The sequence below is a fragment of the Petromyzon marinus genome, unplaced genomic scaffold (assembly GCF_048934315.1).
Source record: "Petromyzon marinus isolate PM22_M1 ecotype Great Lakes invasive population unplaced genomic scaffold, UKy_Petmar_22M1.pri1.0 PM_G_Scaffold_43, whole genome shotgun sequence".
Lineage (NCBI taxonomy): Eukaryota > Metazoa > Chordata > Hyperoartia > Petromyzontiformes > Petromyzontidae > Petromyzon > Petromyzon marinus.
The window spans coordinates 1,078,980-1,099,526 of record NW_027422995.1 but is presented as its reverse complement, the minus strand read 5'-3'; the positions used below and the strand labels follow the sequence as shown (position 1 = coordinate 1,099,526).

Genomic DNA, 20,547 nt, shown 5'->3' with positions numbered 1-20,547 from the left:
GCTACATGTGTGTGCTGTGTTCACATCCTGTTTCCATTCGTATAAAGAGTTCCAGAGGAAAACAAAAATAAACTATTGTTTTGATATAACCTCCGTGTTCAATAGAGTTAATAGACTTAACTGCAAACACAAACTTGACACTGTCACACACTGCCATGAGTAAACAGGTGGTGGTGTGACCAGAACCATGCCTGGCCACCTTCATCTGCTCAGCATTAATTCTTCCTCACTCCACCAAGTAATGAATCGAGGATCAATCAACATAGCCGAGGCTATCCGTGTCTCTGTCTCTCTCTCCCCGTGGTGAAGGTGTTCCCCTCCACACATTCAGAGTCAACAGCGGCACGCGCTTAGCATCTTTCACCGATAGATACATTGACACACGTATTGTTGGTTCTTTCAGTAAAGTCACGTAGATAGAAAATAAAAATAACAGATTAAATTTTAATTTTGATTTAAAGCTTTCGTGACTGCAGTAATTCATATTCTTAGTTTTTTCGGTAAAGTCACGTTGAAGAGAAACAACAAAATAATAATATATATATATAAAACAATAAAAAATTCTCACGACGTTTCGACCATAACTCAAACGGTCGTCTTCAGGTGTGTTGGTTCGCGTAAATTTATTTTTAAACGGCGCATTTATTTATTTATAAAAACGTTAGCGCCACGCGCAACGATTTGGCAGTTTACCCAGGACTAGTCCATCTATATTCTGAAAAGAGGAGGGGGGAGACGATTTTTTTTATAATGTAGTTATACAAAAATAAAAAGAGATCCCACCAACAGCCTCGTCACACAAACCAACAAAATAATTTCTGATTCAACCGCATTAATTGATCAATCTAAACAGTTTTCGTTGAAACCTTCTGCTGCCAGGCCACCAAGATTATACGGCTTACCAAAAATACATAAAGTAGATACACCCCTTCGTCCCATAGTCTCTACTATCGGCTCCCCCACCTACAAACTAGCTCGTTTTTTGTCTGAAATCCTGCGTCCTTTCACTGGAAAGACCACCTCTGCGGTACAAAATTCTACTCACCTGGTATCGACAATCAAGGGTATTTCCCTGTCCCCAGACGACCTGCTTGTCAGTTTTGATGTAGTTTCCTTATTCACCAAGGTTCCTGTACCTGACACCATTGCAATCATTGAAGACTTGGTTCATCAAGGACTAAACACTGAGGTACCCCCCCTGGTGAGACACTGTTTAACCAATACATACTTCACTTGGAATGGAACTTTGTACAAACAAACTGAGGGCACCCCAATGGGCTCCCCCCTTTCTCCAGTTATAGCTAACATTTTCATGGAGAAATTTGAGACTGACGCCATCCAGACTGCCACTCTGCGCCCAACCTTATGGAAGAGGTACGTGGATGACACTTTTGTCATCTGGCCACATGGCCAGCCTGCTCTAGACCAATTCTTCGACCACATCAATTCCATACACCCAGCCATCAGATTTACCATGGAAGTCGAAATAGATGGCAAGATACCTTTTTTGGATGTCCTAATTAAAAAGAGACCTGATGGTTCAATGAGCCACTCTGTCTACAGGAAAGCTACCCATACGGATGCTTATCTGAAACCGGATTCCCACCACCATCCATCACAGAAGAATTCTCTCATCAAGACTCTGTATCATAGAGCCCAATGCATATCCGACCAGGAACACATAAGCAGTGAACTCAAGCACGTACACCAAGCTCTTAGGGCTAATGGTTACTCCGACTATACAATCCGCAAAGCTATCACTCAAACCATGAAGAAGAACCCTCTTGAGGAGCCTTTCAAAACCATCACTTTACCCTACATTGCTGGGATCACAAAAAAGATCTCCAAAATCTTGAATAAACACAAGATCCAGGTCCGTTTCAACACATTACATAAAATCCGTGATCTGGTTCCATCTGTAAAAGATGTGATTCCGGACATACAATACCCTGGTTGGTGTCTACAAACTAAGTTGCCTCTGTGGTAGTAGTTACATTGGAGAAACCAAACGCCATGTCTCGGACCGCATTCGTGAACACAAAGCAGACCTTAAACATGGTAGGACCAACACCTCGGCCGTGGCAGATCATTGTTCTAATTCAGTAGGCTCACATGCCATTGACTTTTCCAAGACAGAGGTTCTTTGTAAGCCATCTGGCTTCCATGAGAGATTCGTTCATGAGGCTATCCACATATACAAGCACAGAGACAATTTCAACCGAGAAGATGGATTCTATCTTAGCAATCATTGGAAAGATTTGATAAACCATTTCAGGTCTTAATTGATTGTTCATGCTTACAGTGGCTTTCAGACAGCATATATTATAAAAAAAATGTTGTCTCCCCCCTCCTCTTTTCAGAATATAGATGGACTAGTCCTGGGCAAACTGCCAAATCGTTGCGCGTGGCACTAACGTTTTTTATAAATAAATAAATTCGCCGTTTAAAAATAAATGTATGCGAACCAACACACCTGAAGACGACCGTTTGAGTTATGGTCGAAACGTCGTGAGAATTTTTTTATTGTTTTATATATATTTTATTATTTTGTTGTTTCTCTTCAACGTGACTTTACCGAAAAAACTAAGAATATAAGATTACAAAACTATTTGTGTTATGCAGAAATGCATGAATTAATGTTCAATCACAACTTAGAGGTGTGAATCCAGGCTCAGATGTCCTTGACTGCTGGGATGAACAGATTCGACTTCAGATGAATGTGTGTGCTGTGTTCACCTCCTGTTTCCATTCTTGCAAAGAGTTCCAGAGGAAAACAAAAATAAACTATTGTTTTGATATAACGTCCGTGTTCAACAGAGTTAATAGATCTTCTTTGGTTCTTTCGGTAAAGTCACGTAGAATGAGAATAAAATAATAAAATAAAACAATTCAATTCTCACGACATTTTGGCCGCAACACAAGTGGCCTTCTTCAGGTGAAAGGAACAGACCTGTCGGGACGACAGAGCTACAATGAACACTGCTAAGATTCTCAGCGTCTTTTAAGCTGGTTGAGAGAAGTGAGGCACCTTGACAAAGGGGTTTACATATCAAACAGGATAATTTAGCATAGACTTTACTGCAAACACAAACTTGACACTGTCACACACTGGCACGGGTCAAGAGGCGGTGGCATGTCCAGAAACATGCCTGGCCACCTTCATCTGCTCAGCATTAATGTTTCCTCACTCCACCAAGTAATTAATGAGGATCAACGAACATAGCCGAGGCTAACTGGAGTTTGCGTGTCTCTCTCCGTGGTGAGATGTTAACTACCTCACCTGGTATACAGGAAGTCATGGATTCGATCCCGACCCAGACGCCTCCTGTATATTTGGAGTTTGCGAGTCTCTCCGTTTATCGTCTTTGACCGATAGACATTGATACACGTACTTGATGAGACCTCCTTTGCCAGTAACAAGATATAGTAATAGGTTTTACCCTTTTAACTGGCACAAAAACTGACACCTTTATTCAAGGCATCATGTTTGCAATAACCACAACACAAGCAGTCAAAATGCAAACAAAAGGGTAAAACCTATTTCAATATCTTGTTACTGGCAAAGGTTTCATAATGTAAATGCTCACCCCGAGCCCTCAATACTCTGAGAGTGCGCTGTTTTTGAGTTGTACGCCTTTTGGCGTCTTCTGGTCCAACACCAGTGGAGACTGGGCTCTAAGAAAAGCCGTCTCGGGTGTGGACCAATCAAATTCAAGGACAGTGCCAATATTATTATCAGAGTTGTCTCTTTTGTTTGCATTTTGCCTGCTTGTGTTGTGGTTATTGCAAACATGACGCCTTGAATAAAGGTGTCAGTTTTTGTGCCAGTTAAAAGGGTAAAACCTATTTCTATTGACACGTATTCTTGGTTCTTTCGGTAAAGTTACGTAGATAGGAAATAACAATAACAGATAATACAATCAAATTAAATAAAGACCACTTGTGTTGCAATCAAAACGTGGGTTTTTTTGCTTTATTTAATATTTTTCATTTTTATTATATTGTTATTTTATTTTCTATCTACGTGACTTTACCGAAAGAACCAAGAATATTAATTCCTGCAGTCACCAAAGTTTTAAGTCAAAACATTCACACACGTTGACAAAGCCTCACCTTGTGTTGTTGTGGGCAGGTCGCTTCTGATAACAAGAGCGGTATAGCAGCTCAAGCGGGCTTGGCCTGCTAACAAAAGAAAATAAAAACTGCGTGAATATTTACAATAAAACAAAGTTACAAAGTGGCGAGCCGGGTGAAGACAAATTAAACTTAAGCGAGATTATTAAAGTGAATGCAATCAGGCGAGAGCAGGAGGCAAGGCCCCGCGTGGCTAGGCCCCGCGTTGTAAAGTTCCAACCTGGCCATCGATTCCCATGCTCGCTGCTACTCAACTGACATCCCTGAGAGAGAGAGGCTCTACCTTGGTAAACAACAACAACCACCACAACCACCACCACAACAACCACAATCGCAATGAGAACTTCTCACCTCGGATTTCAGTGCAGGAAGCGATAGCTTCCTGTTACCTCGTGACGTCACGCGGCAGCAGGTGACATGACGCCCCTTCCGGGAAACGGGACACGCTCCTCCCACAATGAGCTTCTCCGTAAATAAATAAATACATTTGGTGTATGAAAACATTATGTTAATGTGCCTTTCGATATAAGTTCATTTTAGTTCATTAGTTTATTTATTTTGTATAGCCCTGTGAGCTATTCGGCTCTTGAATCGGGTGCAACCGCAACAAACAAAAAACATGAACAAGAACACATCTTAAAGTGATTATGTGACTGTGCAAACAGAAAATACAGGAAAAAAATATCAAAATATTCCTGAAATAGCACCGTACACCAACTCTGTGTGCAAAAATCCCAGTGGGATGCAAGTTAAATAACAACAACAACCACAATACAACTAAGATTAAGGCCGTCAGTCTAACTCCGTACTACAATAAACATTAACATGGCCAAAACCAAAAAAAACTTTTCGAAATCACGAAAATAAAAGCCATAAATGCAATGTAACAGTGATCATAGGGAGTGTGACCGATTTTTTTTACAATAAACTACATAAATAAATTATAACACCAAAATCTAGAGCCATATTTTAGGCCACTGAATTGCAGTGGCAGCTAGGGGTGTACAACTCCTCTAGAGCAGTTTTGAGTGAAGATCTCATAGGTAGTGATTCAAGTTGCAGTTTATTGGCAATAGCATTCCAGACCCTGGGGTCATGAATAGCAAAGGCCCTTCCAGTTTTTGTACGGCAATGGGAATGTGAAGCTGGTAAATGAGCGAATACCTGAGGTCAAATTTGTTCTTTGAAACAGAGAGGAGATCCAGTAGGTAGTCTGCGGAATTTTTTGTAAGTACATCGTGAATAAATAAGATCTGGTGCACAAGCTGTCGAACATTAAGAGATGTTAAGTTTGACCCAATGTAGAGATCACAGTGGTGAGTCTATGGGGCAGTGTTGAGTCTATGGGCAGTGTTGAGGCTATGGGCAGTGTTGAGTCTACGGGCAGTGCTGAGTCTATGGGCAGTGTTGAGTCTATGGGCAGTGCTGAGTCTATGGGCAGTGTTGAGTCTATGGGCAGTGCTGAGTCTATGGGCAGTGTTTATCAATTCTACAGAATCTGAGCCTCGCTCGCACTGCGTGTTCGCCTATCCGCACTACGATTTATAAAAGCACCCTGCTAAGGCCTCACGTGATAACAGCCCCGCCGAGTCGCCTGCCCATGATTCGAGGCACGGAACGTCGAATCTCCTCCTCCACCACGACCACACGAGGACATTGTTTTGTTTGTAACCTCACCACGAAGGAGGATATAGCTCAAGACCCCCTCCCCAGACACCTACGCAGCGTTGCGCTGGTGAGTGCCGCGTTGAGGCCTATTCCGGGAGTGTCACCGGTCTCGGCTAGATTGCCCAGCCGGCCGAGGCGGCACTTTGGCCGGCTACAGATGCCGCTGTCATGGGATGGTCTCCATAGAGACCTGGAAGATGGTCTCTAGGTTATGTTGTGGGTTAGCAAGCTTCCAAAGGATGCCTGAAGGCTGCCGCTAGGCTTCTGTAACGAATCTTTGCTGCGTGTTTTAAACTTGAATTATTTGCAATGCACGCGTGTCAATGTGCTCTAGAGGAGTTGTACAACCCTAGCTGCCACTGCTATTCAGTGGCCTAAATTATGGCTCTAGATTTTGGTGTTATAATTTATTTATGTAGTTTATTGTTAAAAATTCGGTCACAGTCCCTATGATCACTGTTACATTGGATTTATGGCTTTTATTTTGGTGATTTCGAAAAGTTTTTTTGTTTTGGCCATGTTTTTGTTTATTGTAGTACGGAGTTAGACTGATGGCTTTAATCTTAGTTGTCTTGTGGTTGTTGTTATTTGACTTGTATCCCACTGGGATTTTTGCACACAGCGTTGGTGTACGGTGCTATTTCAGGGATATTTTGATATTTTTTCCTGTATTTTCTGTTTGCACAGTCACATAATCACTTTAAGATGTTTTCTTGTTCATGTTTTTTGTTTGTTGCGGTTGCACCCGATTCAAGAGCCGAATGGCTCACAGGGCTATACCAAATAAATCAACTATGAACTATGCGTCGCTCAAAAGACTTCACTAGAGCGCGTCGCGTTCAAGCTCGCTTTGTCTACCTTAGGAGCTTACAAAGTGCCGCCCAATAATTTACCGTGCGTCTGCCTCTTAGGCCGAGTGAATTGCTTGAACAAGTGCACATTCAGAAGCGTAAACTCTGCGAGTATCTCGTTTTAAATTTTGATTTGAAGCTTTCGTCACTGCGGTAATTCATATTCTTAGCTCTTTCGGTAAAGTCAGAGTTGAAGGGAAACAATAAAACAATAAAATATATATAAAACAAAAAAAATTCTCACGACGTTTCGACCTGATGACGACCGGTGTGTTATGGTCGAAACGTCGTGAGAATTTTTATTGTTTTATATATTTTATTATTTTATTGTTTCCCTTCAACGTGACTTTACTGAAAGAGCTAAGAATATCTCGTTTTATTCATAGTCCGTGTTTCCAAGGACAAAAAAAATTGCACATTCTCATTACCAATACATCAACCTGGCTGGCGGTCACACTTGCCAGGAGCCCCTTTCCCTGTCGGTTTGACATTTTTTTCAACTCAATTGTTTTTATTACACAGCTCTTGGACAGATGTGCGGCAGTGTTGGTTTATACCCTGGGAGGTGCTCTCACTTCAGGGGCTGTTTCATTGATGGGAAAAACCTGAGCTGGGGCTGTAATCAATGTTGTTTTATTGATCTAGTTTAAAACATCAGCACGAACATCGGTGCCAAACTAACACGATGTGAGGCGCTAGATTTGAAGCTTTCGTGATGTGCAAGGATTCATACTCTTTGGATTTTTTTCGGTAAAGCCGCGGAGGTAAAAAAAAATCAAGTTAAACCCAAGTTAAACTTTAGCAGCCTTATAGTTTACAGCAGTATACTCTGCAAGGTAACCAGTTTGTCAGCTTAACTACTGCCTCCTGCCTCTGGTTCACGTGTGTAACGCTCTTCAACCTGCACACGGCCATCTCTCCGTCCCCAACCCCCTGCAGCATAACAGAAGGTGGCTTAACTTAGCCCCCCCCCCACGGCCCTTCTTATCCCCCCCCCTTAACCTGTATACAATCTCGGGTGTCTTAGAGTTCTCTTCACCTGATGCAGCAATTTTGCTGTGACGGTTTCCACCTCAAGACGGAAGCTTGTGCTGCTGCCTCCGAAACGTCGTGATTTTAATTGAGTTGTTTTTTTCATTTATTTATTTTATAGATTTTTTTTTACCTACGTGACTTCAGCAAAAAAAAACAAAGAGTCCGATGCGAGGAGGCGTTTCCCCCAACGTTCGTTTTCTGCGGTGGCAAAAAATGCAGCCTCTGCGAAACGATGAGAACCTAAACATTTTGCTCAACACAGGAGGAACGTGTCCATCAGTGAGGGAGCCTTAGGCATGCATCCAATTGTCCCGTTGTGAAGGAGGAGGTCTTTAACCCGGCATGGTTGTCACCTGGTGTACAGGAGGTCGTGGGGTTTGATACCGACCCTGACACTCCCTGCTCTATCTTTGGAGTTGACGTTTCTCGCGCCCCGCGGCCGCGTGGATTTCTCTCCCAGAGTCCTCCGGTTTTTTCCCCTCCACATTCAGAAACGCCACGCGTTTAGAGTATTTTGCCCTGAATGTCCACTTGATATCAGCCCACCGTTTATGGGCCAATGTCTCTTCTTAAAAAGAGCTATGTAGCACGGTGGTGTGCTTCGCGTGGCAAGATTAAACATTGGTTAGTTTTATTAGTATATATATTTTTTTAAAGTGATTTGTTTTACTCTTCCTGTAACTCTGCACTCACGCCGTGTTTTTGTTTTGTGTTTGTTGTCATGTTTCTGACCCAGCGCCACAGCTGGACATCTGTGAAAAAAGAGCTTCATAGCGCTTTGGATTCCTCCTCTTGCAGTCTAAATAAATATCATTCCCACTGCTCCTCCTACTCCCTCCCCTTCACCCCTCCTAGCCAAGTGAAGGAAGCCGCCAGGCCGACCATCTGCCACCCCCCCCCCCCCCATGGAGACTTTCCACACCACCACCCGTTTAGTGGCCTTGCTGGTCGTTGTGCTGGGCGACCGTCACAACCCCTTCACCCTGCCCCTTGACCGTGAGTAGCAAACAGCGCCGCTACCCCACTTGAGACGATGCCCCCTCTCAACGCTACTCCCACTAAAGGCCATCGACTAAACTCGACTCTTTTGACTTCACCAGGCAATGCCCACTGAGCTTCGTGGCTCTTTTTTTTTTCAGAAGCGCCCCGGCTCTTGCAAATGATAGCTTCAACGAAGCACTTCGACGTTCAAGCGGGGCCGAGTACTCGAAACACTTGTGGGTATTTGTTTGAGTAGTGTGTGGGTCTCTGTGTGAGTAGTGTGTGGGTATCTGTGTGAGTAGTGTGTGGGTCTCTGTGTGAGTAGTGTGTGGGTATCTGTGTGAGTAGTGTGTGGGTCTCTGTGTGAGTAGTGTGTGGGTCTCTCTGTGAGTAGTGTGTGGGTATCTGTGGGTCTCACACAGAGACCCACACACTACTCACACAGAGACCCATACACTACTCACTCAGAGACCCACAGACTACTCACAGAGAGACCCACACACTACTCACAGAGAGACCCACACACTACTCACAGAGATACCCACACACTACTCACACAGAGACACACACACTACTCATAGAGAGACCCAGACACTACTCACTCAGAGACCCACACACTACTCACACAGAGACCCACAGACTACTCACTCAGAGACCCACACACTACTCACACAGAGACCCACACACTACTCACAGAGAGACCCACACACTACTCACTCAGAGACTCACACACTACTCACACAGAGACACACAGACTACTCACACAAAGACCCACACACTACTCACACAGAGACACACAGACTACTCACACAGAGACTCACACACTACTCACTCAGAGACCCACACACTACTCACACACAGAGACCCACACACTATTCACACAGAGACCCACACACTACTCACACAGAGACCCACACACTACTCACACAGAGACCCAATACACTACTCACTCAGAGACCCACACACTACTCACACAGAGACCCTCACACTACTCACATAGAGACCCAGACACTACTCACTCAGAGACCCACACACTACTCACACAGAGACCCACAGACTACTCACTCAGAGACCCACACACTACTCACAGAGAGACCCACACACTACTCACAGAGATACCCACACACTACTCACACAGAGACACACACACTACTCACAGAGAGACCCAGACACTACTCACTCAGAGACCCACACACTACTCACACAGAGACCCACAGACTACTCACTCAGAGACCCACACACTACTCACACAGAGACCCACACACTACTCACAGAGAGACCCACACACTACTCAGAGAGAGACTCACACACTACTCACACAGAGACACACAGACTACTCACACAGAGACCCACACACTACTCATACAGAGACTCACACACTACTCACTCAGAGACCCATACACTACTCACACACAGAGACCCACACACTACTCACACAGAGACCCACACACTACTCACACAGAGAGACCCACACACTACTCACACAGAGAACCACAGACTACTCACACAGAGACCCACAGACTACTCACACAGAGACCCACACACTACTCACACAGAGACCCACACACTACTCACACAGAGAGACCCACACACTACTCACACAGAGAGACCCACACACTACTCACACAGAGACCCACACACTACTCACATAGAGACCCAGACACTACTCACATAGAGACCCACAGACTACTCACAGAGAGACCCACACACTACTCACAGAGAGACCCACAGACTACTCACACAGAGAGACACACACACTACTCACACAGAGACCCACACACTACTCACACAGAGACCCTACTAACACTCTGCTGTATTTTCGCCCGCAGCTGCGGTTATCATCTCTGGCCACGTACGGTACCAAAGAAGCTCACATCAGGTGTATGCAGCAAAGCAGCAACCTCCGGACACACGACGGAAAGGTGCACGGTTGCGACATCACACACACACACGTACAGGGCCCAGTTGAGTACGCAGTTTGTTAAGGTGCAGCACTGCAAGTACTTGCTCGGCCCGGAGCGACCCCCCCCACCACCCTCGGGAGCGACCTCTGCCCGCTCGCTGTCTCTGCCCCCCCCACCACCGCCTCACACAGCCAGCCCCCCGTCGATGCTGACGGAGCCAGACAGGATGTACAGGACGAGAGAGGGAGAGGCGGTGTACATGGAGTGCTCGGTGTGGCCGCCCGCCACCATCCTGTGGTGAGACCGAACGCCGCGCCTGAGCGTCCGCCCCGCTCCGCCTCTCCTCTCGCTCTCCGTTCGCTGGAGACTCTTTTTGTTTATTTCACCGCCTGATGCCCACCGAGCCGTGCAGCTGTTTTTCAGAAGCTACCCGGCCATGTCGCAAACGACAGCCCTGACGACGAAGAGGCTCCTCGTTCATTCGGCATGCCGTCATCGCGCCTCGACGCTCCCTGTCGCGAGGGCTGTACGTGCCCTGAACTTCTTTCGCACCCTACATGGCCAACCGTGCTAATAAGAGGTACGGGAGCTGAGTCTGTTTTGTGAATGCCGCCAGCGGGTTTGCATGGCTGGCCACGTACGGAGCGAAAGAAGTTCAACATAGAACACTCCCATAGACTTCAATGTTAAAGGCTCCCATATACTTCAATGTTAAAGGCTCCCATAGACATTAATGTTAAAGACTCCCATAGACTTCAATGTTAAAGACTCCCATAGACTTCAATGTTAAAGACTCCCATAGACTTCAATGTTAAAGGTTCCCATAGACATTAATGTTAAAGACTCCAATAGGCTTCAATGTTAAAGGCTCCCATAGGCTAACATTTATAATTTCGCGCGTGCGGGGGCGGGGTTGGGCGACTGTCGATGGCCGCCACGCGGATGTGGCTCAGAGCGAGAGAGCGAGAGAAGGGCACTCAACGCGGCGGAGGGCCGCGTGAACCTCGCCGCTCCAACGTCCCCCGGGACGTTCGCCTCCGCGTCTCCCGAAGCCGCCGACCCCGGATCTCAAAACCCCCGACGGCATCGCCGTCAAACCGCAACGGTTCACGCCCCCCACCTGCCCCCCGCCTGCCCCCCCCCACGCCTTCCCGCGCACCGCCAGGTTCAGGAACTACCGGAGCTTGAAAGTTAAGGGCGAGCGCTTCCAGATCTTCGAGAACGGCACCCTTCGCATCCTGGACTTGCGGCGCGAGGACACGGACACTTACACCTGCTTCGCCACCAACAACCTGAACAGCGACCAGCTGCGGGCGCACCTCTCCGTCGAAGGTGAGCAAAGTCGCCGCCGGCAACAAACCCGCCGGCCGGAATCCCTCTCCGATCCGGCGCCGAGCCATTAACCGCCGCCGTCGAAGACGAAGATCCCCCGCCGTGTAGCCTCAACAGGCCGCGGGGGCGAGCGCCGTTAGCGAGCGGCGCCTGTGAAGGCCGGCACGGCGCACGAGGGGGCGGGTGGCCGGCGCCACGCCCGACCGCCTTTGTCTCCCCGGTGCTGGCGATGTTCGCCACACACCGCGCCGGGTGCTCGTTTGAGGCCGAGTCGACTTAGGGGAGGCCCAAGACCGGTTCAGATAATCGTCACCGCGTGTTGGTGGCCGTGAGCGGGAATCGAACTCGGGTTCGCAGGGTTCGTAGCGCGGTGTAGCGCGGTGTAGACCGCTACACCCGCCACCGCCACCATTAACTACCACCACCATCACCCCCACAACCACCCCCACAGTGGCGCCGGGCGGTGAGGAGGAGGACGAGGAGGAGGACGAGGACGAGGAGGACGAGGAGGAGGACGAGGAGGGAGACGAGGAGGAGGACGAGGAGGAGGACGAGAAGGAGGAGGACGAGGAGGAGGGCCAGGACGATGGCAAGGAGGCCTCTACGTCCTCGCCATCGGCCCCCAACGCCGGTAGCGGCCGTGACGGCGGTGCTGATGAGGGCGAGGATGACGACGACGAGCTGTTAGCTACCTCGCCAGGTACGCGGGAGGGCGGCGGCTTGGATCGTCTGACCACCCTGACGATGCAAATGGCCGTGGTCAGCCCAATGAGATCGGCGGCGCGGAAAGTCCTGGGTTTTAAAAAAACTTGGTTTCTGGCCACCCCGTGAATCTCCATTGGCTGCTCGGGTTCCCAAGTGCTTGCTCCATTCATGCTTGGATTCAATGTTAAAGGCTCCCATAGACTTCAATGTTAAAGGCTCCCATAGACTTCAATGTTAAAGGCTCCCATAGACTTCAATGTTAAAGTCTCCCATAGACTTCAATGTTAAAGGCTCCCAAAGACTTCAATGTTAAAGGCTCCCATGGACTTCAATGTTAAAGGCTCCCATAGACTTCAATGTTACAGGCTCCCATAGACTTCAATGTTAAAGGCTCCCACAGACTTCAATGTTAAAGGCTCCCACAGACTTCAATGTTAAAGGCTCCCAAAGACTTCAATGTTAAAGGCTCCCATAGACTTCAATGTTAAAGGCTCCCATAGACTTCAATGTTACAGGCTCCCATAGACTTCAATGTTAAAGGCTCCCACAGACTTCAATGTTAAAGGCTCCCACAGACTTCAATGTTAAAGGCTCCCATAGACTTCAATGTTAAAGGCTCCCACAGACTTCAATGTTAAAGGCTCCCATAGACTTCAATGTAAAAGCCTCCCATAGACTTCAATGTTACAGGCTCCCATAGACTTCAATGTTAAAGGCTCCCATAGACTTCAATGTTAAAGGCTCCCACAGACTTTAATGTTAAAGGCTCCCATAGACTTCAATGTTAAAGGCTCCCACAGACTTCAATGTTAAAGGCTCCCACAGACTTCAATGTTAAAGGCTCCCATAGACTTCAATGTTAAAGGCTCCCACAGACTTCAATGTTAAAGGCTCCCATAGACTTCAATGTTAAAGGCTCCCATAGACTCACGGAGGTGCACACATCGAGGGCAGTCAACCAATTTGCGGTCAAACGGAGATAAAAGAACACTTTGACATTAAAAATATTCTCAGCATCGCAACTCTGGGCAGGGGTTTGCTGTTTTGGCAAAGAGCGTTGTTGACACGCGGGGGGTGGTGGTGGTGGTACACCGCTCACCGCAGAGGAGTTACAATCGGGCACCCGACGTCGATGATGTGACAGTCGGCGTTTTAATTTCCCAAATAGTTTTAAACGTAGTGTGATGGATCGTCTCTCTGAATGAGTGATTGGGTGGGTGGGTGAGTGGCTGAGTGAACAAGTGAGGAAGAGGTTTCAGTCTCAACTAACAACAACCTCCAACAAATCTTCCATCCCCTAGGAGGTGGTGGCGGTGGTGGTGTTGGTGGTGGTGTTGGTGGTGTTGGTGGTGTTGGTGGTGTTGGTGGTGTTAGTGGTGTTGGTGGTGTTGGTGGTGTTGGTGTTCGTGGTGTTGGTGGTGTTGGTGGTGTTGGGGGTGTTGGTGGTGTTGGTGGTGATGGTGGTGTTGGTGGTGTTGGTGGTGGTGGTGGTGTTGGTGGTGGTGGGGTTGGTGGTGTTGGTGGTGTTGGTGGTGGTGGTGTTGGTGGTGTTGGTGGTGGTGGTGTTGGTGGTGATGGTGGTGTTGGTGGTGGTGTTGGGGGTGTTTGTGGTGGTGTTGGTGGTGTTGGTGGTGGTGGTGTTGGTGGTGATGGTGGTGTTGGTGGTGTTGGTGGTGGTGTTGGTGGTGGTGGTGTTGGTGGTGTTGGTGGTGTTGGTGGTGGTGTTGGTGGTGGTGTTGGTGGTGTTGGTGGTGATGGTGGTGTTCGTGGTGGTGTTGGTGGTGTTGGTGGTGATGGTGTAGGTGGTGTTGGTGGTGTTGGTGGTGTTGGTGGTGGTGGTGTTGGTGGTGTTGGTGGTGGTGTTGGTGGTGTTGGTGGTGTTGGTGGTGGTGGTGTTGGTGGTGTTGATGTTGGTGGTGTTGGTGATGTTGGTGGTGGTGGAGATGGAGGAGGAGGCGGAGGGTTGTAAGAGGCCCCCCGGTACTCGTACATCGCTCTCATCGTAGCGATGGCGACTGACGTCTCGTTTCTCCGCTTGCCCCTTTGCAGCGGCGACGACGTCATCAGCAGCGGCGACGACGTCAGCGGCGACGACGTCAGCGGGGCGGGCGTCCGCCACCAGCAAGGCGTCTTGCTGCCCCGGTGCCGCTTGGCCCACGGCGCTTCTGCTCGCGCTGGTGCCGTCGTTGGCGCGCGGCGGCGACGTCTAGAAGGAAGCTTTTCTTTCTCGCTCTCGCAAAAATCTTTACGATTTGCGATGCCCCGTTGCGTTCCGACATCGTTTCTCGTTTCCACGCATTCACGTTGTCCCGAGTTTTATTCGGGGAAAAAAGTAACTCGCCGTGTGCCCGCGACGTCTCGCGGAGAGCCGTCTTGCGTGACGATTTTAAACGCGAGTTGCGACTGAGTCATGCCCTGAAGTTGTTCCGTGCTGCTGCTGCTGCCGTGCTGAAGACGTAATGATAAAGGCGCCAAGTTAGCTGTTGCTGCTGTTGTTGACACAAATGTTGCCGTTGTTGATGGTCCAGCTGAGGCAGGGAGAAGCTGCCTTAGTCTTGCGGGGCGAACGCTGTTGTGGATCTGGTGGGGGGGGGGGGGGGGGGCGCTGTGGTGCTCTGTGAGTGATGTACAGCAAAGGGAGACTAGAGTCTTGTGCGTCCGTCTCGTCTCACACGCTTAGGTGAGGACATCACTGATTAAGAATATTATTTTGTTACCAGGTTAAGAAGGGCCCACAACTGGGGCCTATCGTTGGCTTCCGATTTCACCGATTTTCCTCGAGTCGAAATAAAAACATCTGATTGTGAATATAACAGCACGAGCTTTAACTACCCGGCTTCGCCCGGGACTTGGATTCACCACGTCCGGCCGCCTTTGTCTCCCGATGTTCACACCACAACATTTACACGTTTGAGGCTGAGTCGACCTAGGGGAGGCCCAGGACCGGTTGAAATAATCGTCACCGGTGGTGGCCGTGAGCGGGAATCGAACTCGGGTCGCCGGGTTCGTAGCGCAGCGTAGCGCTAACCACTACACTACCGCTCCCCCCCCCACACACAGACACACACAGACACACACACAGCCACACACAGACACACAGACACACACAGACACACACAGACACACACACAGACACACACAGACACACACACAGACACACACAGACACACAGACACACACACAGACACACAGACAACGCTAACCGCTACACTACAATGCGTTACGCTTCCACGTGCGCGGGTCACGTGACAGATTTGATGTCACAGCTCACTTGCCGTGCAAAAAATAAATGCATTATTGAGCTCCCCCCCCCCCCTAAAATAGAAGCTAAAAGTGTATTTTTATAATGTTTGCACGGTGTACAGTCTGGAAAGTACCCACATGGCAAATTTAAAGTTTGTTGCATGTCGGGAAGTACGCTAAACATTTTGAACAGACACACATAATCACAACTTTGCCTTTTATATATCTGGAGATAAGGGAAACTACCGTTCGCAAACTATCACGGTTTGAAAGAGACGCTTAACGACGCCTCGGTGGTGTTTAAAGAAGTTGTTACCACGTAAAATCTCCACATTCTATGGGGAGCAAAATAAACATCATGCTCCAGTTTAAATGCCCCGACCACCCGTGAGATCACCACGGAGCTTAGGCCAAGTTCGCTGACAGGTCACGGGACAGACCCAGATGCCATGGGTTGACTCACTTGAGACAATTGGCAGATGCATCACAGTACACATCCACACCCACCCTCCCACTCACCCACCAACCGATTCACCCACCCTTTCACTCACTTACCCACTCACCTACCCAGCCACTCATCTACTCATCCAGTCATTCGCCCACTCACCTACCCACCCACCCACTCATCTACCCATCCAGTCATTCGCCCACTCACTCACCTATCCACCCACTCACCTACCCACCCACTCACCTACCCACCTACTCACCTACCAACCCACCCACTCATCTACCCATCCAGTCATTCGCCCACTCACTCACCTACCCACCCACTCATCTACCCACCCACTCACCTACCTACCCACTCACTCACCTACCCACTCGCTCACCTACCCACTCACTCACCTACCCACCCACCTACCCACCCACTCACCTACCCATCCACTCACCTACCTACCCAGTCATTCGCCCACTCACCTACCCATCCACTCACCTACCCACCCTGTCATTCGCCCACACACCTACCCATCCACTCACCTACCCACCCACTCACCCACCCACTCACCTACCCACTCACCTACCCACCCACTCACCTACCCATCCAGTCATTCGCCCACTCACCCCACACCACACCGCACCGTTTGAACCTCTTCCTCCTGCGCTGATACGAGCCGTCATCAAAGATGTTCGCAGCCGCCGGGTCCACGACCCAGTGATTGCTTCTGCCCGGCCGGCCCGGCCTTCTGGGCACTTTAACGAAGCAGTCTTCAAACGTGAGGCAGCGACGGACAGAGTTTCCCCGCTTCTTGTCATTGTTCTGATAGAAGGGGAAGTTCTCAGTAATGAAGCGACGGATGTCCCTCGCTGTCAGGCGCCCCTCGGCCGGGATGACAATTGCCATTGTGGTGCCACAACAGAGAAGCCGCTCCGTCGAAACCGGGGCAGTCGCTGTGCTGCTGCGACCGAGAAGCCACCTGGCTCCCATCACAGCACTTCCCCTGCCCCCCCCCCCACCTAAACACACACACTCAAGTAGGGCCTCATGGGGAGGGGGGGGGCACCTGCCCTGAGTTGTTACCCGAGAGGCCCCCTCGTGGGGGTGCTCCACGGTTTCTCAGGGTTAGGGAATTGGCAGGCACCCCCCCCCCCAGGCCAAATGGCACTGCGGCGCCGTGGCTTAACTTAGAATTAAATGACCATGGAGAACTCGCTGAGAACTGCAGTGAGGAGATGCCTAGGACACACGCGGACCAGCAGACAGGTGGGGAGCGGGGCAGCGCGGGTTAAGCGTCTCTACCCATGGTGCACCGCGGGTTAGCGTCTCTACCCATGATGCACCGTGGATTAACGGCCCTACCTATGAGGCACCGCGAATTAACGGCCCTACCCATGATGCACCGCGGATTAACGGCCCTACCCATGATGCACCGCGAATTAACGGCCTGACCCGTGATGCACCGCGGATGGGCGGTGTGAGGGCTTTGAAAGGAGGATAAAAAGGGACGCTTTGGGGAAGCACGGGGAGAGAAAATAGAGGGCAGACAGGTCGATTAAGTATCAGGCAGTAGCGAGATAGGTTAGACCTGTCCTGCTGGTCCGTACTGACACGCACAGTCTAGTTCGTTTATTCGTGGGGAATAAACCGTCCGTAGGGTATAAACCGTATCGTGTTGTCTCTGTGAGTACGGAGGGGCGGTGCGTGGTGTGGCGAGCCTGCCCGCGGTGATTCTTTTGTTTGCGCGTGAGTGAGTAATTTTACCCACGTGTTTACGCTCGCACGGGTGAGTCCACTCGGGGCTTGACACGCATGCCGGGGCAGCAGCAACGTGCTATCGCCCTGGGAATTAAAGTACGGGTCCTTCGATCATTAAATGCACTCGTGCGTGGTGTGGTGAGCCTCTGCATTGTGTGGTACTGGTTGCACTTCGCCCGCGCCAGTACGGGGACGTGCAGGAGCAGCGGCGCTCACGGCACACGCCGCGCGTTCCGGGAATTGCGCAGCGCGGCCTAATTAGTTGCTTCCGACCGGCTGCGAAGGTAAATGAAACAAGATTACACAATTCAAGTACGCGATGCTGCTGGCGGTGGTTACCGCGTGAGTAGAGCTGCGCCGTGAGGTACACGGGTACCCACGGGCATAATCATACAACGGGTGTTGTAGTTGTGGTAGTGGTATGAATTTAACGGGGGAGTCGGGGGCCAACGGCCCCGACAATTCGGTGATGGCGGGGGACGGTAGCCCCCACAAATGCATTTTTCTGTTTCCACCACCATAACCACAACCTTATTAATGTGTGAACAACAGATCAATGTTGGTGAACTGATATACATGGGTTATCTCCACTGTAATGAAGGTGAGTGGTGCTGTTCAACAAAGCTGTAAGTATATTTGTACAACCACTATACTGCAGTCTTTTTTCGGGGAGACTGGTTCCCATTAAGTGAAAAATGGATCTCCCCTTCTCACGCATCAAATTAGAGCAGAAATGTAAATATACACACACAGCAGATTGAGCAGTTGCTAACGTTCATCATCCATATTTCATTAGAATATTTACCCAGGAAAGCACCACCGAGACTGAAGACTACGTGCATAGATAAAAATGAATGCTCTTACAGACACCACAGTGCTGCCCTGCAAGTCGGGAGTGCAGAGTTTTACGATCTCTGCGTGATCCATAACTCAAAGAGTTGCTGTGTAAGAGGAGTGTGGGCACCGTACTCCGCTGATGAAAAAAGAGCTCCATCCTCTGCTTTCACAGATACCATTAAAACATTAACCTTGTTTATATAAAGTGTTTTAGAAATGCTTGACAAGTTTCTTCACTTCCTGGGAAAACTGTTAGAAAGTTCACAGACCTTCAATAATGCACACCATACATTTCATCAATGTGGTATACTTTCATAAAACATATATTTGAGCTTATTTCCATTCACATTAATGAATGGCATCTCGGCTTAAATAAAATTAACGTTATGCACACTTGAAGGTCAGAAGCTGTATTCCTGTATAAGCATGTTTGAATGCAAAATGCAACCTATATGTTAACCTTATCCAGAAACACAAATCAAAGTGTCACCATTGTCAAATATACATTTGACGGCTCTCATCTGAGCTTGAGGGTGGAAATTATACATTTATTGGCAGGCACCGGCCTCTGCATAGAATGACTCTTCTATTTAGGATGTATAGCAAGGTTTGCTACGTACTGTGCGAAAGAAGTTCAACATACACACATGAGGATTACAATAATAATAAGAATAACGCGAATGAATTTGTCCAGAATAGCCTCCTTGAGTCTCGAGATATTCGTGTCGAGAATACTGCCATTGGGATGCTGTGATGACGGTGATAGGCGCCTGCAAACGTGGGAGGAGGAGCACCCGGAGAAGATTCCTGACCTTCACGCTTCAGGGTCGCCCCTTCTTCATATTTCACCGTCACTCGTGGCCACGTAGCGAAGCGTTTTTTCTGGATTTTGTTGTTATTCTGTCTCTCACTGTTCAAATAAACCTACCATTAAAATTATAGACTGATCATTTCTTTGTCATGGGGCTAACGTACAAAATCAGCAGGGGATCAAATACTTTTTTCCCTCACTGTAGACTCAACACTACCATAGACACAACACTACCACCCATAGACTCAACACTACCATAGACACAACACTACCATAGACTCAACACTACCACCCATAGACTCAACACTACCACCCACAGACTCAACACTACCATAGACTCAACACTACCATAGACTCAACATTGCCCATAGACTCAACACTGCCCATAGATTCAGCACTACCCATGGACTCAACACTGCCATAGACTCAACACAGCCCATAGACTTATGGACCACAACGCCTCTGTCACCAGACTTATGGACCTCAACGCCTCTGTATCACCAGACTTATGGACCACAACGCCTCTGTGTCACCAGACTTATGGACCACAACGTCTCTGTCACCAGACTTATGGACCACAACGCCTCTGTGTCACCAGACTTATGGACCACAACGTCTCTGTGTCACCAGACTTATGGACCACAACGTCTCTGTGTCACCAGACTTATGTTTGTTGCGGTTGCACCCGACTTATGAGCCGCATGGCTCACAGGGCTATACCTAATAAATTAAACTTCTGTGTCACCAGACTTATGGACCACAACGCCTCTACGTGTACAAATATATATATTTTTCTACCAATTCCACTTTACAATAAAATTGTAGACACGGCACAATATATATTTCTGAATCTTT

At 48.6% G+C, this 20,547-nt stretch overlaps 1 protein-coding gene across 5 annotated transcripts; it reads left to right on the top strand.

Annotated features, from left to right (window-relative positions):
* The first annotated feature begins 5,658 nt into the window (after positions 1-5,658).
* Positions 5,659-15,423, top strand: LOC142917148 (uncharacterized). Of its 5 annotated transcripts, XM_076061851.1 has the most exons (8): positions 5,659-5,869; positions 8,544-8,684; positions 8,828-8,905; positions 10,499-10,591; positions 10,765-10,870; positions 11,739-11,905; positions 12,357-12,605; positions 14,660-15,423. In XM_076061851.1, exons 2-8 carry the CDS (start codon positions 8,594-8,596, stop codon positions 14,818-14,820), a joined length of 945 nt encoding a protein of 314 aa, XP_075917966.1. In that variant the 5' UTR covers positions 5,659-5,869; positions 8,544-8,593; the 3' UTR covers positions 14,821-15,423. The 5 variants fall into 5 exon arrangements, with proteins under 5 accessions (XP_075917966.1, XP_075917967.1, XP_075917968.1 ...); XM_076061852.1 differs by lacking the exon at positions 8,828-8,905; XM_076061853.1 differs by lacking the exon at positions 8,544-8,684 and having other exon boundaries at positions 5,660-5,869.
* Positions 15,424-20,547: the final 5,124 nt, after the last annotated feature.

Coding starts and splice junctions, on each gene's coding strand:
- LOC142917148 (XM_076061851.1), top strand. CDS start 8,594: ATGGAGACTTTCCACACCACCACCCGTTTAGTGGCCTTGCTGGTCGTT. Junction 11,906..12,356: donor GGCGCACCTCTCCGTCGAAG/GTGAGCAAAGTC, acceptor CCACCCCCACAG/TGGCGCCGGGCGGTGAGGAG. Junction 12,606..14,659: donor GCTGTTAGCTACCTCGCCAG/GTACGCGGGAGG, acceptor GCCCCTTTGCAG/CGGCGACGACGTCATCAGCA.